At 45.3% G+C, this 27013-nt stretch overlaps 2 protein-coding genes across 19 annotated transcripts in view; one reads left to right on the top strand and one right to left on the bottom strand.

The window, feature by feature from the left end:
- GRIP2 (glutamate receptor interacting protein 2) overlaps positions 1 to 15504 on the top strand; it is a 248392-nt gene extending 232888 nt beyond the window's left edge. For 4 of the 6 annotated variants that reach the window (XM_071439565.1, XM_071439563.1, XM_071439564.1 and 1 more), the window contains exons 20-24: positions 2226 to 2379; positions 5297 to 5417; positions 8882 to 9118; positions 10787 to 10933; positions 13387 to 15504. In XM_071439565.1, the coding sequence (XP_071295666.1) occupies positions 2226 to 2379; positions 5297 to 5417; positions 8882 to 9118; positions 10787 to 10933; positions 13387 to 13584 (857 nt within the window). In that variant the 3' untranslated portion in view covers positions 13585 to 15504. Of the gene's footprint in view, positions 1 to 2225; positions 2380 to 5296; positions 5418 to 8881; positions 9119 to 10786; positions 12136 to 13386 lie in introns of all 6 variants that reach the window. The other 2 variants (XR_011681143.1, XM_071439567.1) reach the window with 2 other exon arrangements.
- Positions 15505 to 17597: 2093 nt separating this feature from the next.
- The window catches only part of SLC6A6 (solute carrier family 6 member 6), a 93432-nt gene continuing 84016 nt past the window's right edge, over positions 17598 to 27013 (bottom strand). For all 13 annotated transcript variants that reach the window (XM_071439595.1, XM_071439593.1, XM_071439589.1 and 10 more), the window contains 2 exons: positions 26425 to 26595; positions 17598 to 24689 (listed from right to left, as the gene is read on the bottom strand). In XM_071439595.1, the coding sequence (XP_071295696.1) occupies positions 24549 to 24689; positions 26425 to 26595 (312 nt within the window). In that variant the 3' untranslated portion in view covers positions 17598 to 24548. The remainder of the gene's footprint in view (positions 24690 to 26424; positions 26596 to 27013) is intronic.

The raw sequence follows: 27013 nt of genomic DNA on the forward strand, positions 1-27013 counted from the left end.
AGAGGATACTCTATGGGAATATATTTTTACTTGGAGAAAAGCCCTGGAAAATAGTTATACCAGTTCAGATTTAGTGATGTAAGCTAGCATTGGCCTGTGTTGAAACAAACCAAAATCCTGAATCAACGCACAACAGGAAACTGGTGGAAAGGCTCCTGACCAGAGCAGAATGTAAACCAGGGAGGGATGCTGCAGGGTGCTGCTGCAAAGTGTGAGTGTGCTGGGCTCACTGCACTCTGGCCAAGTTCAAAGGACAGCACTGCCCAGGTGTCTCTTTCCCCATCCCTGTGTCTTCCTTCAACCTCTCTTCATCTGAAGTCTTAATTAGGGAGCCCAGTTGGGACTGGAGGCTTCATTAAGGAGGAATCCCCTGGCCTTCATAATGCTGCAATCCTTCTCCATCTAATTGAATGTTAACACAAGTTGGACACTGGGAAGTGATTGCTTTGCCGGTAAATTGAGAACAAGTAATTGAGCACAGCACCCCAGGGAGCCGGGCTGGTGCCAAGCTGCCCAAGATCCACACACTGCAACTTTGCTTCAGGGGCTCTCTTGTCTTCCCTGCTAATTGCATTTGGCTGCCTGGTGGTGCAGTGGTGCTGGTTGGGAAGGGGGTGCTGGAAGGTAGGGAGAAGGGCATGGATGGTTGCCCATGGGATGGCACAGAAGGCAGGGTGCAGGGAAACCTGGGAATCAAAGAGCCTGGAGATTGGGGGTTACACCCCAAATGGAGAACTACAGATCAGGCTCTGCAGCCTTGTAGGCTTTTAGGTTCATCCACAGCAGTAGGAGATTTCTCAGGGAAGAATTTTGGCAGGGAAGCTGTGCTGGGCCTGGTGGGAACATGCCACCAGGTGGCTCTGAATCCCAGGGATCCCACCCTTCTCTCTGGAAGGAGGAGGTGAATCTATAATGATTCCAAGTGACTGCTCTGGACTGGTGCCCCAGTGCCCAGCCCAGACCTGCTGCCCACCCTCTGCAGGGTCCTGCATCCAGGGACCTTGTCCTGCTCTGGCAGGCAGTGAGTGCTTCCCACTGCTATAAGATGTTGGCAAGCAGTTTTCCTGGGGCTTTGTGCAGAGAAGTCTAACCTTTAAAAACACACAGAGGAAACAATCAGTTGAATGAAATAACAGGCCTTGGCATTTTCAGAGAAAGTGTTGGCATTGTCTTTGGGTATTTCCAATGCTCTTAGCAGTTTAGGACGTCAAGTCTCCCTTAATTACTTGTTTCTCCATTACTCCTTCCTGTTTGCTTGGCACAGTGTGTGATGGGAGCATATGGTGCTTCTTGGAAAGGCTCTGAGGATTTCTCTGAAACACTGAATGGGCAGTAGGAGGTGGTCAGGGGACTCAGGAGATTTATTTCTACTGCAGATGGCACTGACATTGCTGAGGAATGGTCTGTTTTGGAAGTTTTCTGTTTAGGCATCTTCTCATGAGACTTGAGGATCTTGTCACTTGGTAGTGGTGGATTTTCATCTCTGGAATAAGACACTGCAGTATGGAGAAGTCCATGGGGGCAGATGTAGTGAAACTTGTCTGATTTCATACTAACAGTCTGTATTGATCTCTTGTCAAATGTGATATAGATGAGCCTCCTCTGCTCTCAAGCCAGCAGAGCTTTTCATCCTATTCCTTGCCTTTCACACACATGTCCCTGAAGCAGCTTCCTGTACCTGCACCAGCTGACCCCAAAGACATGGGAATTCTGAGAGAACTGGCTGGCAGCTCTTAGGATAAGAGCTGATTTTTCCTCATTACCACCACTGAGGGAAGCTTGTCAGGATCTTCCCTTTGCCCTTTGAAGAACTTGTTGTATTTAAAGGTGACTGATTCAACTACATAATTTCTACTGGGTTCAGTGTGGAAACAGGAGCTGTTAACCACAGCTGGCACTGGCTGGAGTCAGGATCTGCATCTGTGAGTATGTGTACTCCCAGGTCTGTGGATCCCAGACCCACACCATAAAACTACTGAGAAGCAGGGGAGAATAGGAGAAATGGGGCATCCCATGTCAACATCCTCAGAAGCTGCTTTGGTTAAAGCCAGAAGAGACTGGAAGAACTGCTTTTGGATGACTGAGATGGAAAGTGTACAGACCATGTGATCTCACTTTTGGGATCTAGGGAAGGAGGCTCTCCTGGCTCTGCATGTCCTACTCCATTTGGGGTTTCTGATCAGGTATTGCCCTCTCTCTTCCTCCACTCCTTCTGGCTTCCCTAGGTACCTACATACCCCAGGCTGCTGGCATAGCCCTCCATCCACACGAGTGGAGACACAGCAGGCAGAAGAGCAGCACCCCTCCAGCAGACCCCAGGAAAAGCTACCCCTACATGGATGGAAGCTTCAGTGAAGATGACTGGGACAAGCCCAGCAGGTACGGAGAGGTGGGAGGAGGCAGGGAGGTGTTTGGAGTGTCAAGGCACAGGGACAAGGGGGGCATGGGAATGTCATGGAGTGGCCAGTAATGTCCCACTTGGCATCAGGCAGCTGTGGGGAAGGATGCTGGTGGTGTACCAGCTGTGTTGGGCCACCTCCCCATTGCCAGGTTACCCTGAGTGTAGCTGTGTGACAGCTCTGCCATGGCCAGGTGACATTTTGTGTCTGGAGTTAGGGTGGTCTCAGCTGCATGGACCACAGGTTCCTACCATGTTTCTTACTCCTGCCATGTGAAGGCTGCAGTATTTTTGTACCTTAGGTGTAATAAATAGATATGGTCAGGGCTGTCCCTGTATGTGTTGGCCAGGCTTTTTTGAGTAAGGTTGCAGCTTCACACCAGCTCAGTGCCACAAAGCAAAAGAGGCCAACCAAACTCTTGGAGGACCAGTGTGAGGTTGCATACCCTTGTTAAAATCTACCAAAACTGTGGCTGGATTCTCTCTCCATCACACTTTGGCCCTTCCATCACCTCAAACAAAGCTACACTGAGTGAACATGGTCAAATTAATTCCCCAGCTCAGCATGGGCAAAATGCTGTGACACCTCCTGAGGCCAGGGAGGCAGCTGCAGCTGCCCTGTGCTTTGGGTGGAAATCCTGCTGGATCTGCCTTGGCCACAGGCTGCCCCTCACTGAGCCACACATAATGGAAAAGCCCCATTGCTTCAAAACTTCCCTCCCCTCAACATCCTCCAGAGTCCCCACAGTTGTGTGTGTTGTGTTGTTACTGTCGGTTCTTTTTTCTCCTATTTTTTTTCCTTAACTTTTGTTTGTCCAAACAAAACCCTTAGAACATCTCATGGCCATTTCCACCTATTTAAAGATGATCAAGCTGGCAGGAAGGCTGGCAGCGCTGGAGACTTTGTTCTTGTTTTGCCTCTCAGCAAGAGCCAGCTCACAGAGGTCACTGCTCCCTCCCGGCAAGGCTGCTGGCAGCTGGAGTTGGCAAATCTGAGCCCTCGAAACCCCCGTGTCCCTAATGAGGACTCCAAGCCCTGATGTCAAAGTGCAAGTGAGATGGTTCATGCTGCTGAGCCCTCTTTATTAAAGAGAAAAACAAACCCTGACAGCCTTTAGCCTGGAAGAACCTGCTGACCCAGTGATGTGGGAGCCCATTCCGATTCATCTGTGTCCTGGATGTGTTTGTGTATTGCTGCTCTGAGAGGCAAGACTGGTAACAAGAAGGGACATTTGCCTCTTAGGGAACCTGGGAGCAGAGGAAGGAAATGAGTAAGGGGAAAAAATAAAAAAATTCCTTTTTGGGGGAAATTTTGGTTTGTTTTTATAAAGTCTTGCTGGGTGTTTATTTGACCTTTCTGCCTGGCATAAAGGCTACTGTCCTTTAAAAGCTGATGAAAGATAGGGGGTGAATTTAAAATACAATAAGCCATGTCATGTACTGCTCTCTTCAGGAAGTCCATGATCCCACAAGGAGCAAAAGGGTGTGTAAGTGAGTTTCTGCCTGCTACAGACTCCCATTTAAACCAGTGGATCAAAGGGAAAGTGTGAGCTAAAGACTTTGCAGTCGTTAAACATCTGGAAAAAGGGGTCATTATATATTTAATGGAGGCCAAGCTCTCTGTGACAGGTACTCAAGTAAAATGTTTTGACTTTACTGAGTGGCTCTGGTGAATGAGTGTCCCTTCCTGTCTGTGGAGCTGAAGACCATTAAACCATGCAAGATACTACCACATGGTGCAGAGCTGGAGCATCATCCATGCAGCTCCTTATAAGATATGTATAAGATGCATTAGGGCTGCTCCAATATCACTGTCCCCTTGGGGCTCTTCCCATGACTCATCAGTGGGTTTATCATGATCTTGATTTAACACCACAGAGAGTTTCCTTCAAGAGGCTTCTGTTAAACAGAGCACTTTTAAAAACACTTTTAAAACTCAGTGGTCTGAATTTTGCAGTCTGGTGTTCAGTAAGCAGTGTCCAGCATCACCTGCTTTTTTGTTCAGAGGATTTCACCATGTTTAATTGCTGTTTGATTTAGAGATATGAGAATTGACCCTGGCTTGTGGTCAGAGATAAAAAGTGCTGCAGCTGCCGAGGTGGGGAATTGCAGAACCCCCAGCACACAGTGGTCACGTTAACATGTGTTTGTACCAGCTTGAGAGAGGTTCTCTCTAACCTTACTCTCTGTTGTAGACAGAACTGGTGGCAAACTTTACACAGCTGTAAGTGCCAAGACTGCTATACAGCAAAAAAAAGAGAGACCTCCTGAAAGTAACAGCTCAATTCCCTGGCCATCCCAAAGCAAATGAAACTCGGTTTGTATGGGTTGTACATGACACTGTTGATACTGCTGGCTGTAGTGTGCGTTTGCTTGTCCAGCCCAGGGCAGTCATTTTTATATACATCTTTGCATTATTTACTCTCATAGAGACCTAATGTATTTATCATTTTCTCACCATGTCTGTTACCCTCTGTGTTTTTCTCTCTCTTCTCAGGTGTTCTGTGTCTCAGATCTGAGCTCTATCCCATCAGCCTTTGTACTAACAATCTCTGAGGCTCCTGGTTTACCCATAATGCATCTTTTTTTCTTTCACTTCTCTATTTCACCAAAAGGTCTTCCTAAACCTACAATCTTCCTACAGGCGCTTTTTAATTTACCCTTTGAACTTTGACATTACTACACCAACTTAATGCTTCCTTTGAAGGACACTTGCCCCGTTAGTAAATGCATGGAGGTCTCGTATGTGGACTCTTGTTTGAAAAGTTCATATTGTTTGCTTTTGTATATGAAGATTCTTCAAGTCTGCTTTTACTGGTGAGACACTTGCTGTAGCCTTGCAGCTTTCACCCCGCTGCAGAAGAGTGCTGACAATATTTGGTTCCTACGTTACAACAGATACCCCAACCGCCAAAATGGCCTTGAGACCACTCATGAGGACAATTTTTGGCGTGTTTTTGGAGAAGCTTTGGAGGATTTGGAAACATGCGGCCAGTCTGAACTTTTGAGGGAGATTGAGGTAAATCACTTTCTGAATTTGTTGCTGACGTGACTGTTTTGCTATTTCCATAAATGTTAGACCATTTCCCCAGATGTTACTTGCCCATAACATCCCTGAACTGCCAGTGGTGTGAAGGGTTTGGGTTTAATTCCTGTCGGGCCTTGTGCTAATGGGTAGCTCTGCCTCATTAGATATCTGCTTGTGTGTGCTCTTTCCCTGAGCCCATGTCTTGCCTGCCAGGAACTCCATGCCCTTTTCACAAACCGTTGCTGGCCAATAATCTTTGCATGACTGTTGGCAAGCCTTCCCTATCCAGTGGTAAACCCTCTGCTTGGAAAGATATTGTCTGTCCAAAGCACTTGAAGGCCAAGCAAGAGGAGCCTCACAGACCCCCACTGGGACTGAAGCTTGGCTTGCTTCAAGTGCCGACAGACACTCGTACCTTGCATTCAGCTGTCACTCTGCCGGAAACCGTTTCAGTGAAATAGGTGATTGGAAGCTTTTCAGCCAGCCTTCCCCATGGAAAAATCTGAGAAAGTAATTGCTTCCTGCAGAAATAAAGGTGTTTCCTCTCTTCACAAACCACTTTCTCTTTTCTTTATCCAAAATGCTTTGGAGGTCATGTTATTGTGTCCGGTTATAGGATGAGGAGCCTGGATTTCTAAGTCATGGGATGCAAATAAAGGGCCCCCTTGAGACTGTGAGCAGCAGGAAGCAAACCTGCCTGGCAGGATGGGGCCTGTGCTGCTCCCTTCCCTAGTTCAGCTCCCACAGCCTGAACAAAGGAGGAGGACCCCATAAAACCATCTCTCCCTGTGCCCTCCAGGTGCAGAGGACTGGGGAGAACTCTCTGGTCATGCCCTCCATCACTCCCAGTGGGACTGGTTTTATGTACACTTGCATATTGCAGAGGCTTCAGAGAAAAAAAAGCAACTTCTAACTAATTGAAGGTCGAAGAGGAAAGTCCTGTTTTGGTTTGTATTGTGACAAGGGACTTGCTAATTGTTCTTTCCTCCTTGATCCTTAGCAACTGTAAGTGGAGGAGGAAATCTCAATTAAATTTATTGTGCTGAAGCATGGAATGGTGTTTTTATTATCTTAACTGCTTAAGAAAATGCTGACTTAAAAAATCCCACAACACACTCAAAATCCCAAATCCTCAGCCCTCTCAGACTATAACTTTTTCCTTTGATCACTTATTTCCTGGATCTGAATGTATTTAGAAATGAGTTTAGGCAGCTGTTCTCAGCCTTTCTGAACAGCAGTTGTTGACTGCTTAAGAGAAAGAGCCTCTCTAAAATGATGCATAAATATTTCTTTTCTGCTGGTATTTAAATACAAAAGACAGGATTTGTTGGACTCTCTTTTGTTTTCCAGGGATCTGTGGTGCAATTGCTGTTTTATGCTGTTTGGAGCTTTGTTATAGAAATGTTTTTAAACATATAAAGGAATTTTACTGAAGGCTGAGCACCTCCAGGGTTTCTGTGTATTAAGCATGTTTCTAGAATATTTTGAAAGTTTTGAGGACAGAAGGGAAGTGCTCTAGTTTTAGCAGGAATCTGTTGGGTTCAACTCCCCTTTTATCAAATCCAAAATACTACTGATCCATTCCTCCCTCTCCATGTGCTCAGCCTTTGTGAAGTGCGCTGTGGGATGTGCAGAGCTCACTGGGGCCTTTGCTGTATTGCAGCTTTCTTAGCCCCAGCACTCAGCCTCCTGTGGTTTTATGACAGTCAGAGATTTGATATGTTTGTGTTTTTTTTTAAAAAAAGGCCCTTCATACTTTGCTTTTAAATAAGAAGAGGAGTCATGCAAGGTGACCCATGATAGCCTAGAAACAGGTTCATGCACAGTCAGAATCCAATTCCAGTCTATGAGTATGGGAAGAAATAAGCTTTTTCCAGTAAAGTGTGTGTCTCTGCTTTGCTTTGAGGGCAGCCAAGACATGGGAAAAATAATGCAGAGCAGCCACAGGCTGGAGAAGTCTGGAATTGTCCTTTTTGCTGCTTGCACTAAACCTAAAGCCTATGGAAAAACTTTAGGAAATTGCTTATGATGCTGAAAGGAGGATTTAAATGCCGTGAAGATGGAGAAGGAGCCCAGTGCTGTTGGGTCCTGGTTGGTTGGGGTATTTGCAGCCTGTGGGAGAGGGCAGGGGTATGGTATGCACAGACCTTTCTGTTCTCCCTGGCTCTGTAGTGCTGGGGCAGCACAGCACATCACCCTGGGGGCTGAGGCTACCAGAGGGCAGTGACCAAATGTACCCTGGCTGGCTGTGCTGTTGTTTGTTAGTCTGCCTTTCAAGTATGTGGTAAGTCAGTGTCCTTCCATGTAACAGATATTTGAGTTTTGCCCAAACTTGAGCTAATCAAGTCATGTGTGAAGACCTGAAAAGTGCAAAGATGAAAGGTTTTTTGTGTTTTATCCAACCCTTTTTAGGATAACGTGGGTAGTGCTGGCATTTTCCTACTGCTACCATAATTCATTTTATTTGCCTTTGTTCCACCTTGGAGCAAAGAGCTGGAGGGTCTTGATTAGAGATTTAGTTGGATGATATTTCCCCTGTGCACAGAAGCAATTGCTCTTTGACTTGCCACATTTAGTGTCGAAGAATTTTGCTGCCTGCTCCATACCTTTCCTTTAATTTCTTCTACCTTTTGACATTTATTGGCACTGCAGACCCTTTGAACTTGAACTTTGAAATTACAGGTTTCATTACACTGTTTAAATGGACTCTATGACCTGGAGCCAGCTGAGGTTCCACAGACTGGATTCTTGACTCCTTTGTTAGCTTTGATCAACATAATCTCATTAGTGAAAAGCATTGCCAAATGGAGTCCAATCTACTTAGGGGCATCTTTTATGGGATGCTATCAAGGATGACCAGGCTTAAATACTACTTAATTTCATATTTTTAACTCAATTTTGCTCAGTGACAGCTCCTATTTACTGACAGATAAAATCCTAATTTTTGTGCTGAATTGCCCTCAGTGGAGTCCAAGACATTGGCTCCCCTGGGTCATTGCCAGCACTGTGTGATGCTGGAGAGGAGCTGCAGCCTGCAGAGGTAGGCTGGAGAGCCAGGCTGACACTGGCTCCTCTGGGAGCTCCCTGAGAATGGTGTATTCATCCTCCTTGACTCAAGATGGTTCATGCACAAGATGAGACCTGCCTGGCCCAGTTGGTGTGGAAGGGATCATTGAAAAATAAGGCAGTGCTTCACAAATGCCTCCTTCTGAGATTAGCTCCCTGTTGGGGTGGGGGTGGAGAGCATGAAGTGGCTCAGCCATAGACCTGGAAGCAAGCTGCCAAGGTCTGGGAAAGGCTCTTACAGCCAACAGGAAGAGCTTCTTGGTACTTATTTTCTGATTAATGGGAGCAGTGGTGGTGCCACCGTGTTGTCTGTGGCACTTTAGTGGCCGCGTGGTCTGGCTCTTGCTGCTGCTGACTCAGCAGAGTGACGCTGTGCCCTCGCCCTGCAGGCGTCCATCATGACAGGGAGCGTGCACAACCTGGGCTTGGAGGGCAGCAAGCTGCTCCTGGACTCTGTCAACCCCTCGGGAATGAGCCCGCTGAGGAAAGCCAACTCCAGCTGCACGGACGGACAGACGGAGGGCAGCAGCTCCCCTGCCAAGAAGAACGAGAGGAACCTGGACATGAAGAAGATCGAGAAGGAGATGCAGGAAATCATGTCCCCGACCCCCCTTGAGTTTCACAAGGTTTGTGTCGCCAAGGCTGGGTGTAACTGTGGCACTGCAGTAGCTCAGTGGTTAAAGTTGTAGAACCTTTGCAACCTTGTAAGAAATCTGCTTTGCTCAGAGGGACCCCCAGAAACTGGTCCTTGTTAAAGCTGGCCCTCACCAAGGTCTGCAGCAAAGGTTTCCAGAAGGTCAGATTAAGATGAAGAAGCCCCTTCAGAAGAGTAATGGGATTTAGCTGCCATCATTCATCAGGGTTCAAACCTGGGCTTTGCTGTTTCTCTTTATATAGAAGATTTCCAGGTACTTGTGTTTTGGCATTTGTTAATTGGTGCTACAGATTAAAGTAAGATAGCTCAAAGTATGGCCCCCCTGGAGACCCATCAGCTCTCTTCCTATGGTACACTCCATTTAGTAGGCCACTTCTCAAATAAAAAACTACTTCCCTCTGCTTCCACTCCACTTCAGTGATGGGATACTGGTTTGATTTCAGCATCCAGCTGAATGTAGCCAGTTTAACCATTGTGCAAGGCAATGGTAATTAGGAAAGTAATTAACTGTAGAAGCTGCTGATGTAGAATGCAAGCAGGGAAGGGAGCTGGAGAGGTTTCAAAAATTTGATTGCCTTTTTCTTTCCTAATGTGACTTCAGAATGAAACCTGCAGTTATGCTAGCTGGAAAAAACAACTTTTTCATGTTTGATCTGCTTTTGCCCTTCAGGGCATGGCAAATGTGTCTTTAAATAAAACTCTGTGGTACCTAAAGGAGAAGAGCTATGTAATTAGGCATGTTATAGGGTGACTCTTCATTCTGCTGGAGCATCTGGTGTTGCTGTGTTTGGAAATGAGGTTGAGACCAGGTGGGATGCTCCTGTGTGTCATCCTGAGCATTGTCCTTCCCAAGGACTGCAGATCCATGAGGCTCACCCAGCCTGGAGCACAGTCATGGTAGAGATTCACTCCCAGCTCATGGGAGGCAAGGGAAGATTTTGGTAGTGTTGGGGAATCAGTTGTCCCTGGTTCCCAATGTTACCCCATGGTAAGACACTGCCAGCAGTGCTCCTCTCCTTTGGGCAAGGCTAAGACATGACATGCCCAAGGGAAGGATGATGAGGTTGCCCATTTCTTGTCCTCAGAGCGTGAGCACTTACTGATATGAATTTTCTGAAAATTACTTGTAAATAATATGGAGAATTTTAGATGTTCCTGCTGAGTGATGTATTAAAAATGAGCTGTCTTCACATTTGACTCACTACATTAAAAATTCCCAGTAAACATGTTGATTTTTCATGTGCTGATCTGGCACACCCAGAGGATACACAGCATAACCTGAGCCAGGGAAGGCGATGCTCTATTGCAAACACTTGTTTGCTGCTCTTTGGGTGAAACATGAGTGCTGTCTGTATTACACTGCAAGTGTTTCCTTCCACATCCAAGAGCAAGGGACTGTCATGGGGTTGGTTTTATGCCAGTCACCAAAGCAATTCTCCTGTGGTGATGGTGTCAGGTAAATAAGGCTCAGTCTGTGTTATCTGCCCAGGCTAAGAAAAACCTGCCCAGGAGACCCAGAGCAGAACTGCTGTAGGTCTGCACACATAACTCATGCTGCTCCCATCCTGGCAACCTTGTACATCCTCCCCTCCTTACTCTGCTGCATTCAAACCTGCTTCTTCTCTTTCTGCCTCTCCAGATGACACTCCACAAAGACCCAGAGAGCGAAGACTTTGGATTCAGTTTGTCGGATGGCCTGCTAGAAAAAGGTGTCTATGTAAATATGGTCCGTCCGGATGGGCCAGCAGATCAGTGTGGCCTCAAGCCATATGACAGAGTGCTTCAGGTAATAAATGCAAAATGCAGTTCTGGAGGCTGGGACGGAGTGAATGAGTGGCTGAGAGGAAGAGAGAAGTGAGACCCATCCATGGCAGCACTAACTTTAATGGAAGGTAATAGTTAGCCAACTAGGTTGGCTCTTAGCCACCAACACTCAATGGGACCTGTGTTTTATAATAAGAAATCACTAGGTAGTACCTTCAGGTGGTACCCCAGGTGGTACTCTAGGTTACACTGGTCCAGGGCACAGTCTGTTCTGGCACTGGCCTTTTTGAGCTCGGACAGCTCAAAACAAGCAAGAAGCTGTGTTGCTTCCTTTCCTCACCCTCAATCCTACTCCTAGTTTTTGGATGAACCAGACTGCATTGACCAATATGTGTTCCTGTGAAGCCCCTTGTGGAATTAAGTGAAGTTCATGAAGTTCTGTGCATGCCTTTGACAACTAGAAAAGTTTTCTAGGAAACACATCCTTCAAGCAAGGTATTTTTAATGGATATTTTTCTTTGAAAAATGCGTTATCTGAAATAGCTGATGCAGAACAGAATAAAAACTCTGGTGAAAAGCACAGTCTGTAATAAATGTGCCCTGGGCATATCAACTACTGGAGGGACAGAAAAAGCCTGGTGAATTTTGGAGATCGGAGAGAAGCTCTGTGTGGATGAAAACCAACTATTTTAGGTTTGAGGCAACTCAAACAGCAACTGAAGGAAGTGCAACCTCTGTGGAAAAATTGCTACCATTTGGAAATGCAGATATTGTGACCATATTTGGAAACACTCAGATGTTTAGTTTTACTAATTTCTAGGTGGGGGTTCTTAGCAGTCGGATTAGAGCCAATACTTTATGTACATCAGGTAACTGGAGGACTGGCAGCACTGTGGGGAACCTTGTTTAAGCTTGTTATGGTCTCTCGCCAGTTGGCTGCTATACAATTATTCCTTCTCAGCTTCAAATAAAAGATGGTGCAAGAATGAACAAGAAGCTAATTAGGCTCTGGGCTGCCTTTCTGTTCAGTGTTGGATGTGCTGCTTTTTGTGAGTGCCAAGTGCTCTGGGAGGTGTGCCCAAAATCCTAAACAGAGCGGCATGGAGACTTTGGACACCCTTTTTCCACACGCTGTGCCGCACAGCTCACACCTACGGGCACACGAGGAGCTGCCATCACGTTGTCATGTGGAGCTGGGAATGAGGGACTGCAGACCTGCTACAGGTGACTCCCCTCAAGAAGTGCAGAGCTGCATTGCTGAGGATGCTGCCCAGTGCTGCTGATTGTGGGCACGATGATGTGCCCGACGGCCAGCAAAACACCTCGTCCCTGCTATCACAGACCCTCTGCCTCTTGGCTGCATGGATTAACTGGAGCATGGCATTGCACTAGTGGCACTTCTGCACTGGAGCTGCCTGGCTGGCACAGAGCAGGGGCAGAGCAAGCTTGTGGTTTATCTCTCCTTGTCCACAAGTGGGCTAGAAATTGTCCCTCTGCTGTAAGGGGCAGTACTGGGGTCTCTCTGGGGACATGGATGGGGGACACTGCTGCTTTCACAGACCCAGCACTGTGGGCATGCATTAATTCTGGGAAGGGGCTTGGGATGGAAGGGTTGTATGGAGCCAAGTACCCAGCCCTTACTCAGAGAAGGAAGCAACCCCTGGCCCAGGGTTATGTGCACTCCAAAGGTGTATGGGAAATTGCTTTTCCCCTTCCCCACTTCCCATCCCTGTGCTGTTTGCCAGCCTGCTCTGTCCTGGAGCTGTGATGGCACCAAGCCCAAGTGTTCTGGTAGCTGTAGGTGAGAAAGCTGGGGTGGTTTCTCCAGATGACCCAGCCTAGAAATGTGCTTGAAGGTCTGCAAGAGCCAGCAGAATCTGCTTTCTCTGTTGAACCCTACAGAGGGAATTTGCAGCTGCCTCCTGAGCCCACATGAAATGTGTCCAGACTCTGTGAAATGAAGGATATAAATGGGGAGAGAGAAGAAGAAATTGTTTGGTATAGTCTGGGTTTACCTCTGGCTGAGCTGGAAAATGGTTGCCAGAAGCCTCAGGCCTTTATTTGTTTTCTATGTGCTAGATACTTGGCACCACAAATTTAAGGCCAGTAAAAGCCATTATGGCAAAAAAATAATGGAAAATGGCAACTTTTTTCTACAAGCTTGAACAGAGGTGGTTTTGAGCCCTGCAGTGTTTATTGTAATACTGCCCCAGGCACTGAGGGTCAGGGTTCGTTCCTGTCCAGACTTTTCCCCCCTTCCTCTATCAGTTACTGCATCGTTTCTCAGCTAAGCATGGATGCTCATTCTGAAGGGGTGCTTCTGCTCTTCTCCATTGTGAACCTGGAATCAGGCACCCCCAAGAGTTGTGTATTTTTTTCCAGCTGGGGTTTAACACTAATCTTGCATTTGCTGACTAACAAACATGATCTTTCTGTTGTTCCTTCCCATGGCATGTCCTAAATCCATCCTGGCAGGTAAACCGCGTCCGAACAAGAGACTTTGACTGCTGTCTGGCCGTTCCCTTGATTTCAGAGGCTGGAGATAAGCTGGACCTGGTGATTAGCCGGAACCCCTTGGCACTGGCTGCCAATGCTCCCTCGGAGGGGAACAGAGAGCTCCTGGCACAGGTGCCCCGCAGCGCCGAGGTCAAGGCGAGTGTCCAGACGCTCTGAGCAGCAGGAGCAGAGCAGATGATGCCTCTGCTGAGCTCTTGTGGTATTTGGGGTGTTTTTCCTGATTTTTTGCACTGGTATTTGTAAATGCTCTGTGTACCATAACCTGCAAGTGGGGAGGTGGGTCTCCAGTGAGCCTGTAGACCGCCAAATATTGCTGGGAAGGTCAGAGCTGGGTGTGCGTCTGGGGCTGTGGCAGCGATGGCAGCAGGACAAACTGCCAACAGGAGGAAGGAGCATCCACAGCCATCCCCCATGGCAGGGCATCCCCCTGTGCTTCTGCCATCAACTGTGCAGGGTCCTGCCTCCGACATCCTCCTCACCCTGAAAGGCCTTGGCCATCCTACAAACACACATGGTGCTATTATGTTCTTTGTTTGCTCAGTTAATCACATACAAGATTGAAATGCCTTTCCTTTTATGTTGTGCCCAGCTCCATCCTTTCAACACTCCTGGCAAATCAATTCCTGCAGCCCCTTGCACTCCCAGTGCAGGGCTGTGGAGAGAGGCAGTTAAAAGACACTTAAAAATGTGCTTGAGAGTGGCCAAATGCAATTCTTGTGCAAAAATTGCTATTTGCATCTGTGTCCTGCCAGCCCTATCCACACTCTCCCCTAGGTCTGGCTCACCCCTAGTGGGATTAGGTACCTTGTGTGGCTGATTCCCATGAGCAGTGTTGTTACCTGTGCTCAGTAGTGACTACAGAGTAGAGGCCATACCCAAGGCTAAAGGCCTTGAGTACCTGTCTGAATCCCCCATGTTTGTCTGAGCTTTACAGAGATGTCTTGCTTGCAAACCTGGCCTGTGTCTGGAATTAAATAGCAGAATAGCAAAATTCCCAGGGCTGCCCCTGATGCTTTGGATCAATGAAACCTTGCTGTCTCCCCTGAGGCAGAGGAAGGACAAGCCCTTGGTTGGGTGGGGCTGTGTCCTGTGTCCCTGTGGGCTGGGTGGTGTGTGCCCCTTTGCCTGTGCCTGGCCTCTTGTGGCTCTGTGGCCGCTCCCCTCCTGCCCGAGAGCCCCGGCGCCGCACGGCAGAGGGGCTGTGACAGAGGGGCTGTGATGTTTGCATTGCCTGCCCTGTTTCCCACATTAGCACTTTATGATGATGTCCCTGTCCTGGTGGCAGCGTGCAGCTCCTCTTTCCCTCTTGGCCTGGGCCATGGAGTCCAAGAGCTCCCTCTGTCACACACGGCAGCTCCAGAGCCCGCTGCCCCTGTTCCCTGCCCGCCCTTCCAGTTCCTGCATCCCCGGCTGCACGCCAGGGGTGTGTGGAGGGAGTTGGGTGGGTGTGCAGCTCGTGGGTGTCGCTTTGCTGCGCCAGGACTTGTCCCTGCCCTGTCTGTCCCCTCCAGCCCCTGTGACAGCACAAACGAATCCAGGTGTTCCTTCCAGGCACGGCCCCATCCAGCTCTTTGTGCTTGTAGCCATTTTCCCTTTGAGTATGCAATATCCCATACCATTGCTGCCACAGCTAGATAATGTGCCATAATTGATACTGTGGAGCATTGACAGTGCAGCCGAAAGTGTTTTTATATGCAATATTCTGAGCAGTGGAAGCTCACTGGGGCTTCTCATCGGTTTTTAATGAAGACTTTTATTAAAGGCTTTAAAAAAATAAAAAAAAGGAGGAGGAAGAAAAACTTGGTCCTTGTATCCCTTCCTATGCATTTTGAATGATATGAAGATGAAATGCATTACTTAAATGTGTATTTTTATCCATATATTAGAGTGTATTCCTTGTAAAGTATTTTTATATGCTAATTTTCTTATGTATCTATGAAAGCACAATATTTAAAAGTACAGCATTTCAAAGAATATTTTAGTCCTGTTTTGGACCTATTTGTAAATCTCTGTATTTAAATGGGATTGGAATGACTTTGACTTTTTTTTTAATTAAATAAAAGCAAATGAAATGCATTTATTTTGGTTTGTGTTGCTTTCTGCTGGAGGATGATAGTGAGGCAATGCTTTGCTTCCAGCAACATTTTAACTTGCCAGGGGACATTTTGTAAGACACCTTGGAGGACAAGGGGGAGGCCACGCAGAGGGTTTTGCTGGGAGGCCCCTGTTTGTAGGGCTGCCAGTGTTGTACCTTCGCACCCACCATAAGCAGCAGGACTTGGGTTGCTCCCTTCCCTGTGCCCATGGAGACAATTTTGCTGTAGCTGTTAACAGAAACAGCTGGAGATGCTCATGCATGTGGTTCCAGCACTGCCTGCAGCTTTTCCACACGGGGAATCTTGGCTCAAAGCTGAGCTGCTCCGTGACAAAACACTGACGCAGCAAAGCACGTGGCAGCCGTGACGTGGCAGCATTTGCAAAACTGTGGTTAATCCCTGGGGATGGGTTAGAAAACTCCTGGAGAATGATGTGCTGGCAGGAGATGTCCCATCTGGTGCTCAGAACCCTGCAGCTCCAGCGGGTGCCTTGGGGATCTGGATTTGGTAGCCAAATCACCCCACCTCTGAAACCAGACATCCCCAGAAATGACTGCCATGAGCCCAGAACACAGCTCTTGTGTCCTTGCATTGAGGATTTGTTCCCTATGCTCCCAGTGTGGGCAGCACAGGCTGGAAAGTTCCCTGGGTAAGGCCATAGGGATTCTCTGCTCACCAGCACAGAGAGGCTGAGCTGGGTTTTACAACCCTTCATGGCCAAGTGGGTAATGCAAGAATTTTCAGAGACTGAGCGGGGTCTCAGGGAATCACTGCCACATAAACACCCCTATCTGCCATCTCTGGCTGCCCTCCTGGGGTGAACACTTCAGAACAGGATCCTACACGAGGCCTTGCCAAACGTGGAGCCATCCGAGGCACGGGGGCTGCAGGAGGCTGAAGGAGCGCCCATGGAACGAGAGCCTCGGGGCTCAGTGTGTGTCCAGGGCTTCCCTGTGTGTCCCAGGGAAAGCTTGGAGCAGAGCTTGTGCCTGGGACGTGCCTCAGTGGGCAGCACATCCCCTGCTGATGCCGCTTCTCATCCCATGGGCCTTGGCTGGTGGGAGCAACTGCAGCCCTGGGCAGGTGATGGCCACCAGGGCAGGTAGCCAAAACCCTTCAGTGCACTTAATGGCTTTTTAAATTTCCTGTTTATTTATTTTATGTTAACCTGAGACACACTGCAGTTGCTGTCTGTGCTCTCATGAGCCTGCTTAGCCCAGGCATTGCAAGCTGTGCTGGTGAGAGGAGAAACGCCTGACAAAGTCCTCAATCACATCCAGCAAAGTAACCAACCAAGCCAAAAAACCCCAACTAAAGACAGCTGTGGGACTGATCCTGGAGGCTCAGCAGTGATGCTCAAATGTTTTATTTTCACAAGGAGGAGCCACCTACACTTTTGGTTTTTTCTTTCCTTACCTCAAATCAGGACTTGAGGAATGGACACTGGTTTAACCTCCATCTGTTTGACTGAAGAGGCCAAAGGGGTCAAGAGGTCAGCAAGCTTGAAATAACCAGCCCCATTCACCAAAAAAATAAATGTTGGGGTGGGTTTTTTCCCTTTCTTTTTCTTCCTATTGGGCTTTTCTGATATATTTGAGCTCTTACAGTAGTAGTGCCATGCATGGGCTGGGCAGTGGCTAGTGAGAAATGGCTTTCTTTTGTATCATTTGGTTTTTTAAATTTTGTTTTTTATCTCTTTGATATATTTTGTTGTGGGTGTTTTTTTTTTCTTTCATCACCCCCTTTTTCTTTTGGTATTTATTAACTTGTATCCCATGAATTTTTGCACTTTTACCCTTCTGACTCTCCCCCCATCCTCCTGAATGAGGGGGTGAGTGAGTGGCTGTGTGTGGGGCTGTGCATGGGGCTGTGCTGCCAACTAGGGTGAAACCATGGGGGATGTGAAGTTAGATGTATTTGATATATATATAGTTAGACATATTTCATATATATATAGTATTTTATAAGGTCAAAAATCCCCCACACCAACAACCCCAAAATAAGTAATAGGTTTAAAGGAAAAACTGAGCTACTCAAAGACCAAAAAAAAGAAAACCCATCCAACAGCATAGGTGGTTTATAAAGGAAAGTTTTATTTTCAGTTATAAGGTGATTACAAACTCATCTAAAAAAGCAAAGATGACTTAAAAATATCCATATACATTTTATTTATCTAAAAAGCAAAACAGAAACTGCAAAATACAAACATTTACCATATACACAAAGGCTATGGGGTTTTAGGATTAAATTACACTCCAGGGTTTTTTTTCAAATACAAATATTCCGTTTTGGAACACACAAAAAATGTTTTAAAATGTTTTAAAAATATTTTTAAGGTTTTTTTTTCTTTAAAAAAAGTTCAGATGACATTTTCAAGGAGGCTATCATCACCCTCGCCTCCTTGCTGCATGTGCTACTCATTATCACATTACTGTAGTCACAGTTGCTAGGAATTTAAATAATTAAAAAAACACCACTGTTTTTTAGCCAAACACATCAAACAAGATGGATCACCTCTTACAATGTGAAGTCCCTGGCAACATTATCAGGTAACAATCACAACATTACACTGGAGAAAAAGAACATCCTACTGAACAACGAGCACTTCAGAACAGTACTGGGATTCTGCGGTGCTGAGAGACCAGCGCTGGCTTCCAGGACAGGAGCAGGTCATGAACTGACTCAACTTGCCCCCTCAGGTTTTGTTTGTTTTATCAGCCTCTCAACATAATTTTGCCACTGTTTGGTTGTTTGTTTTTTTTTTTTAATTTTTTTTTCTTTATATATTGAAAAAAAATTCAACTCTTTCTAACACCTCAGCTGCAGAAGCAGGTACATTTAGGAACAGTGTGTATCGTGCTCACTGTGCTACAGGGCTGGAGCCTTCCCCCACAAATGCACACACACAGAGCACGTGCACAGCTCCTTAGCATCACTGAGTTTTGCCTTTTTTTTTTTTTTTTTTTTTTTAAATTAGCTTTATTTTTCCCATTATTTCTTCTGATTTCTCAAGTCAGGCCACCTTTTCCCTGTGCTGCAAATGTAAAAGTGAGCAGCACCATTTTGCTGTGCACTGCAGAGCTACAGGGAACAAGCCTCCCAAACTTGTGTCCTTAAAATTCTCTTCAATTTACTTTACTCCTGAACTCGTGGTAATTAAATTCTGACACTTCTACTGATTATTTCAAATGAGGACACATCAGCAATACAAAAAGGCTGTGTCTGCCATTCAATTGCCCAACATTACCAGCAGGGTCAGGCTCTTTTCCAGGCACAAACCCTGTCACCAAGGTTTTCCATCTTTGATGGGCATGGGTGGGTGATTTGTTTTCTTAAAGTTTTCAACTGGCAAAATTTTGAGCTTGTCCCTATTTTCTGGTGAAATGGTGTCTCAAGCTATTTCTGCTCTTTTTTTATGACATGGGTAAATTGAAATCACCAATTCCCAGTGACAACTGGAAAGAAACCACACAAAGAATGTGACTTTTTCTGTTTATTTTTAATAGAAACAAACAAATTGAGATTTTTTTTTTCCAGAGAAACACTGTCCATGTACATATTTCTTTTGGGCTGGCAGAAAAGAGCCACAATCTGGTGGAGGGTGTGGGGCTGGTTATATTCAGGCAGTTTTCCAGTGGGTGCTGGTGCTGGTTATATTCAAGTCTCTCTTGAGCAATCTTTCCCATAGACTCAAATTGCTAACACCATAAGAAATTTTTTTTATTAAAATATGGAGCTCAGGGCACCTCTTTTGCACAAGTTCAAGGGTTTCTTAAATGTCAAGTGTCACCAAATCAACTAAATACTTTGTTTCTTAAGCTTATCTTTGATTATAAGAAATAAAACAAGCTACCAGGGTCTGACAGTTCCTGACCTTTGCTCATGCAAATATACAAATACACAACTACACGTCAATCCTAACCACAAGGCTTTGGATGCTGATTTTGGAGAAAACAAGTCCAGGGCAGCTGCCTGAACCCACACCACACCCAACCTCCCATGCCAGGAGCCATGTGGTGCCTACAAGGAGCCAGGAGAGCTTTCAAATCAAACCTTAAGGCTTCTTTGGAGGGCCATGGTCCAGGATTTTGTTATTACTTTCCCTCTTCCACCACCCCCATTTAGGAAAGACCATTTGGACACCCTGGCAGGCTGGCTCTTTGCAGGCAAGTGGTGTCTAAACCTCCTCAATCCTCATCCTGAACAGCTTGGCAAGATTTACACACGTGATTTGCAGCCTAGGAATAGAAGCAATGTCCCCACTGTGTGCGTGCATATGAGGGTGGAAGATTTCATCTACTAGTCTACTTAAACACAGATTTATTTTTATTCTTTTTACTGAAAGTGAGCAACTTCCATTGAATCTCCTTGGAAATGATGTCAGGGTCATCTTTCTTCCAAGTGTACTTGAGCTGCTTAACTAACTTGTCCACTGCATTCAATGCACAGCTTATTTAACATCTTATATACATTATGCCTCCACGAGTGATCCTGCAGGGACCACAAGACATGGAAGCTAATAATCAGTTATTCAAAAGTGTTCAAATCCTTCTCCCACAGCTGGAAGTTTGCCAGTGATGCAACAAGTGGGAGCTTTGAACCCAAAAGTGAAAGCACAACCTCAACAAAACAGAAAGTCTCCTTAGCAAATAAAAACAGACCAGGAGGAGACTTGGAAAAGATCTATTGAATGGAGATGTCCATGTGTCTTCAGATCTACTTGAGTTATCTAACGCTGAGACAAAGAAGAGGAGCCAGGAGCATCTGCAGTTGGGAAAGGAGGATGAGCACAGGGCTGCAAAGAGCTGCAGGAGGCGCTGGCCTGGCGGCGACAGTAAAAGCTCTGCTGATGCTGTTGGGCTTCTCTTGGTGTTACAGCACCTGTAAGGCTGCACTATTTTTTCCCCCTTCTTTTTCTCATTTTGTCCTTTCCTCAAGAACAGCAGTGAAAATCAATTTTGCTGAGCTGTTTCAGCAGATCACACCTAACTCCCCTCCACCCCACATTCCAGGAGCTGTGCTGCTGCTGTGGGGTGGCCACCAGCACTGCTCTAGGCTTTTGTATTTTCATTTACAACACAAGAACAAATCCATTGTGGACCTACTATCTCAAACTTGAAAGAGGACTTTTCTAAGTGTGTGGATCTGTTTGGACCAGATGAAAAGGAAAGCTATAGATGAGAAGGAAAAATAGAATAATAACAACAACAATAAAAAAACAGTTCTATTTATGAAATCATACTGTTTAAACACTGAGATACAGACTACTGGTAAAGTCCCTTAGAATAGATACTCAGAGAGATCATCACTAGTGACAGGTGAACTGAAAAGGTTCGGAACATTGAGAAAAATAAGAAATAGATCAGAAAAATCTCATGGGGAAATGTTCCCCTTTACATTTCTAGTATCTCTTGATTTCAGTTCAGCTGGAAATAAATACTGCTGAAACTCTGCTGTTTTCAAGCCCAGAAGATCCCATGAATACAAAGGTACATGAAACATGAAAAGGTGTGCGTGTTGTCTTGGTTTATGCTGGCTTAAATCGCAGGGATCTGGTTCTAAAGATCTCATGCCAAAACTGCACTGTTTTCCCAGATCCAAACCAGTTCATCTATAACTAGTCATGATGCTTTAACACAGAGTTCCTCATTTACACAAAACAGGTAAAATACGTCATAAGAGTAACAAGTAAATATTGGAAAAAAATCAGTTGTCTTTGCAGTCAAAATAGGTAGAAAACACAAACAGTTTTTTAAAAATTATGTTTTAATAAATTTGGCAGAGGATCATGTTGAAATGCAAATTAATCACCAAGAAAAGTTTAGAAATCTGATAAAATTGTTAGGTAAAAACCCCAAACTGTAAAAATGCAAATGTGCTCACTGGAACTCAAACCCCAGATAAAACAAGAAGAATTAAGTACATTTTTTCTTTTTTTTTTGTCAGAGAAGGGAGGAGGGGAGAGGGGAACTGTTTTCCAGAAGCAATGATTTCTTGGCTCTTGGTGAGTCCCAGCCCTCCCTTGCAGTCGTGCTGAAGAGCACAGCAGGGCCAGGGAAGCTGACCCAGAGAATCTTCAGTGAGGTTGTTGCATATGTGCGAGACCTTTTCCCTTGGAACATGGAAGCGACTGATTTGAATGGCACAGTTTGTACTGAAATGGGGCTGGGTTCTGTTCTCTGGTAGGTGTATTTTGAAAGGTGTAGTATTATTCCTCTGGTTCTTCCCACTGAGGCACTCTCCACAACTTGGGAGATGCCTGAACACCCAGCTGACTTGCTGGAGACATCTTTGATGGAGCCAAACCATTTTTTCCCCTAACTAAAGCTTGTCTCAGCTCTGTAGCACAAAAGTCATGTGCAAACTATATAACCTCAAACACAGTTGTATGACAATGTAGATATATAAAAAAAGAAATAAATCGAGCATCAGTGTTTCATCTGTACTCACAAAAAACATTAATTTAGACCCCCCCCTAACCTTCTACTTCCTCTTCACCCATGTCTGTTTACTGCAGACACTGATTGTAACTCAAAAATGAGAGTCCAAGCTAAAGCCCACTAAGAGAGTGGTTTTGGTTACATTTCTTTGCCTTTGATTGTTAAAAAAATAAAATTGCTGCATGCATACTTCTTTATTTTGGGCACATTTGATGACACCCACTGGCTCTCAGAATTCCTCCTGTAACCTTGGGTGGTTTCTGCTACTGGCCCAGCAGGTGTCATTAAGATGTTTGCCATCTCCAGCTGTGCAAAAGTTTCCTTCAGAACTCTCATAATACAGCAATGAGAAAAAAGAAAACACAATTCTACCATGGCTGGTTTTGTTGCTGCAACTCAGCTCTCTGTTGTAAAAGTATCTACAAATTCAAACTAGAAAGATTTGGAAGTTAGAGATGCAGCGATGTTTTTCTTTAATAATTAATAATTATTTTGGTCCATCTTTTAGTTTTAAATCTCCCTGTTTCTGTTACAGGGAAACCAATAAGTTAAGAAATGTTTGTGCTGCTGTGGCCAGTTAGCACATGGGACAAGAAAAAAATGAAATAAAGCTACTATGTAGGAATGTTAAGAACTGTTTATGTTCCTGTTTAAATAAGTGACAACCTCTGCCTTGACAGACTAAGCTTACAACAGAATAAGCAGATACAAACTCTGCTTTTAGCAAGTATTTCTTCTAAATACCTCTGGAAAGACTACATGTGGTATCATAAGAAAAAACCTCTCTCCCTCTAATACAATGCCCACATGACAAGGCTGAGTTTTGCCAGAGAACCCGTTCCCAGCACAACCTGCTCAAGTTAAAAAAGAAAAAAAAACAAAAAAAAGAAAAAAATAATAAAAAGGCTTTTGTCCATGTTTTGGACAGTTTTCAGGGATCCAATTCCCCACAGAAACATTCACCTGCAATACATGAGTGGAACCCCCATTCCTATACTCCTTGTAGGGGTTTCTCTTCACTTCCCAGTCTCACCTGGAATGGTACCCAATTCCTTCTGACCAACACAAAATATTTCAGTGTTATGTGTTCCCTTTGCTTTAATTTAAATTTCAATGAGCCCAGTCTCTTCAGCAGATAAGAATCATAAATATGTTTTTCACCCTCCAGCCCCCTTAAAAATAAAATAAAATAGAATAAAATAAAGTAAAATAAAATAAAATCATGGGTTAATCCAATGATGAGCAAGGAGACTGGGGCCTCTAGGTCCACTACTGCTATTTAGTAACATGGGACAAGGGACTCAGTCCTTTTGTCTGTTCCTCCAACAGCAATGACCTCCCTCCCCTAAATAAATAAATAAAGCAAATCCTGGTTACTGAACTTGGAAAAGCATTTTTGAGATACATGGATGAAAAGCACCTGTTTGCTGTGTGATATTATTATCATCATTACTATTATTATTAACAATGTGTCTGTTATCAATACCAGTTACACCAGGTGAGTGGTTTTGTTCCTCCTGTCAGGGATGACCTGGTTTGTGTCCATCTCTGGACACTCAGAGTCCAGAAGTGATTCCTTTATTTTCCTGCCCAAACCAAAGCCCAAATGAGGAAGCAAACACCTTAAGCAGTCAGAGAACAGGTGCTGCTTTCCCCTCTTGGCTTCTCTGCGCTCATCCTTGCTACCCTGGGGACAGGCTGCCCTCCCAGTCTGCAGAATTCAAGTTTACACCAATGCCACCACACCAGAATATGGTTTGCTGGAAAACTCAGGAGCAGGTACCCAACCTCCCTGCTCACACACAAACAGCAGGCATTTCACTTATGTTAAAAAAAAAATCTCAAAAATTTTAAAAACAATTACAACAAAAGACTGAACCATGCCAAATCCTGCAAATGCCTTTCCCAAGTTCTCTTCAGCTTGTGTGACAGGGTGCCAGTGCTGTCCCTGGGAGGTGCAGCCACAATACTGCTCATGTCCAGCTTCTCTGCATCCCTTGCAAACTCTCCACTCCAGCTGTTTGGCTATTTCCTTATCCAGGGACTGCACTAAACAAAACTGCACCCACTCCCTGAAGTGACCCTGACACCTGTCGTTTACCACAGTTGAACCAGAGGGTGGAAATACTACACCTTTGAAAATTCTCTTGAAACAGCATTTTTAAAAAAAATGTATCTCTCAACAGAGCTCCTTTTGTGTGTTCTGTAGATTACCCTGCTCCCAACCATACCAGCACCTAAAATTGCTTTCTGAGACTTGAATGTATTGCTGGCAAGACAATCAATTCAAGTGGTAAGGTGTATAATATTTAGAGATAAAGATATATATATTTAAAAAAACCCAATAATAGTAAATTCTTGTAATATGTCTAGTCTGATATGAAAGCTCTCCCTCTACAGAGAGACGTCTGCTGTGATTACCTTACAAAATATTAAAAAAAAAAACACACACAAAAAATAACTTTCTCTGTGAGAAATAAAAATAAATCCTAGTGCAAATATAAAGCTCTGTAAACCTGGTCCTATGAGAATCTATGGTTAGTAAACGGCAGTTAAAGCAGGTTTATCCTCTCACAGAGAGAGCTCACATCATGGTTTCCACAATGATATGAGTTGGCTTGATCAATCCGCCATTCGAAGTTCCATTGGGGCAGAAGGGGGTGCCACTCTCTGTTTCTTTGGACCATCGATTCACTTCCTTGGGGGCAGCCACTGCCTTTATCCTCTGCAAGAGAGAAGGAGAGCACAGGTGAGAGGAGCACAAAACCCCTGAGGAGAGCAGAGGGCAGATGAGTAAAAGGCCTCTGAGGAAAGCACAGGTGAGAGGAGCAGAGAACTTCTGAGGAAAACACAGGTGAGAGGAGCAGAAAGCCTCTGAGGAAAGCAGAGGGAGATGAACAGAAAACCTCTGAAGAAAGCAGAGGGAGATGAGCAGAAAGCCTCTGAGGAAAGCAGAGGGGAGATGGCAGAAGACCTCTGAGAAAAGCAGAGAGGAGATGAGCAGAAAACTTCTGAGGAAAGCAGAGAGGAGATGAGCAGAAAGCCTCTGTGGAGAACAGAGGAGAGATGAGCAGAAGGCCTCTGTGTCTCCATGTGCAGAACATTGCAAGGACAGGGATGGTGGCTGTGGGAGATGTGTGGCTCTGTAAGGATGTGGGGATCTGTGGAACCTTCAGCTCCTGCTCAGCTGCAGAGCCTGACTTGAGGCAGGGAAGTCAGACAGGAGCCTTACCCAGCTCCTGCACATTGGGCTTTCAGTGCTGCAAATGGTTTTCATCCTCCTCCCTCATTTAGAAACAGCTCTGCCTCTCAGCCAGCCTTCACTGCCAAGTGGCAACTTCTGTCCTACATCTCAGTTCACAAAGGAAGAGCTGAATGGCATCTGACCAGTGTTTACTCTCTTTCCTTTCCTAACATGGTCTTTGAGCAGTGTTTTTGCTACTTTTAGACTTGTCTCTCATGGTGACAATGGTGACAATGAAGGCAGGAAAATTAACACTTATGCCCTGGCCACAGCTGAAAAAGGCCATTAACACTTGGACGAAAACAAATGCAAATGTTTGTGCTCTGGGATGTTTGGGTCTGGTATTTTTTTAATTCTATTCTCTTTTTTCCTAACCCAAAGTGCCCCACTTTCTTCTCCAAGAATACCCTGAGCTGCATTTAAGATCAACTTGTTAGACAAAAAGAAAACTAATCTGAAAACTTTGAAGAGAACTGCTAAGTTTCATGCTTGCACAGCCTCTAAAAACTTTACACTGCAAGAAAAAAAAAATTACGGGAGCCCAGACTGAACTGCAAAGGGCAAGAGATTTCCTGCAAATCCAAACCTGAGGGAATCTGCACTGTCAAGTCTAAATCAGACACAAAGTTTTCCAACTACCAGGGCAATCTGGATCCAGTTTCTCAGCTTGAAATAAAATACACAAATTAAAAAAGCTAAAAAGTGAAGCCTTCTGTCAAGAGGGTTTGACTTTTATTTATTTAGTCCCCCACAGTGAAGACCATGCCTGAGAGCCACACAATCCACAGGTGTATCTGAATTTCCTTGAAATTCAACGAGTTTTCACACAACCAGATTTGACCCAGGTCTCTCTCTCCTTATCTTGCTTTCCCAGCAATTTTCAGGATGGTGCTTCTGTGTCCCTGGGGACTGGAGAAGAGAAACCTGAGACTCAGATACACCCCAGTCCTTGAATGTTTGTCTGCAAGTGGAGGTAATGATTTGCCAAGCTGGAAGCTGCACAAGTGGGACATGAGTAAAATCACTTGGTGTTTATCTGAGGACAGAAGGCTTTGTGTTTGTTCTCTTTCTACTGTTTGCCCAGAGGCCAGGTGATCTTTAACAGCCTTATTTGCCTTACCTGGGCAAGGTGGCAGTTTTCCAAGCATTACTTTGTGTAAAACACAGCAAGTTAAAGCTCCCTTTCTCCTCTAGACAGACAATTGGTTGTTCTTACCTCAATGAGTGACCCATCTGACCGAATGATGCGGATGACCATCACCATAGGGATGCAGATCATGGAGGAAAGGGCAAGAACCCAGCCCAGGCCAATTGCCCAGTCTGGGTATGTGTAGACCTTGTTGTAGGTCAGTGGTTTATACTTGGCCAAAGAAAAGATAAAGCACCCCTGTGGATGAGAAAGGAAAACAAAGTGAGTCTCAATAAAAGCTTAAAGCAGCAGGGCTCTGGTGCAGCCACTGGCCTGAGGAAGACAGGCAGTGAAAGGCAGAGCTGATGGATACCATATGTATTTTAAACCAATGGGGGAATTGTTCTTCCATGTCAATCATTGGAAGAGCATCTGCATCTGCTTATAGCATCTGCTGTGTGATGACAGAGGGCTATGAGATGGTGCTGAACAGCTGCAGTACACTGCCAATTCTTCAGGGCTCAACTATTTGCTGTACACTGCAAGATGTTACCAGGATGTTCTTCCCACCCAATGAAGCACTTCAAGCTAAGGTCTGCCTCACACTGCTAAAGTCTCTTTATTACAGCGGCCTAGCAGTCCTATGTCTTGAAGTAGAGACTGCTCTTTGGAGAGT

This window comes from Agelaius tricolor, unplaced genomic scaffold (assembly GCF_023055355.1).
Source record: "Agelaius tricolor isolate 1412-34295 unplaced genomic scaffold, bAgeTri1.0.p SCAF_14, whole genome shotgun sequence".
NCBI lineage: Eukaryota > Metazoa > Chordata > Aves > Passeriformes > Icteridae > Agelaius > Agelaius tricolor.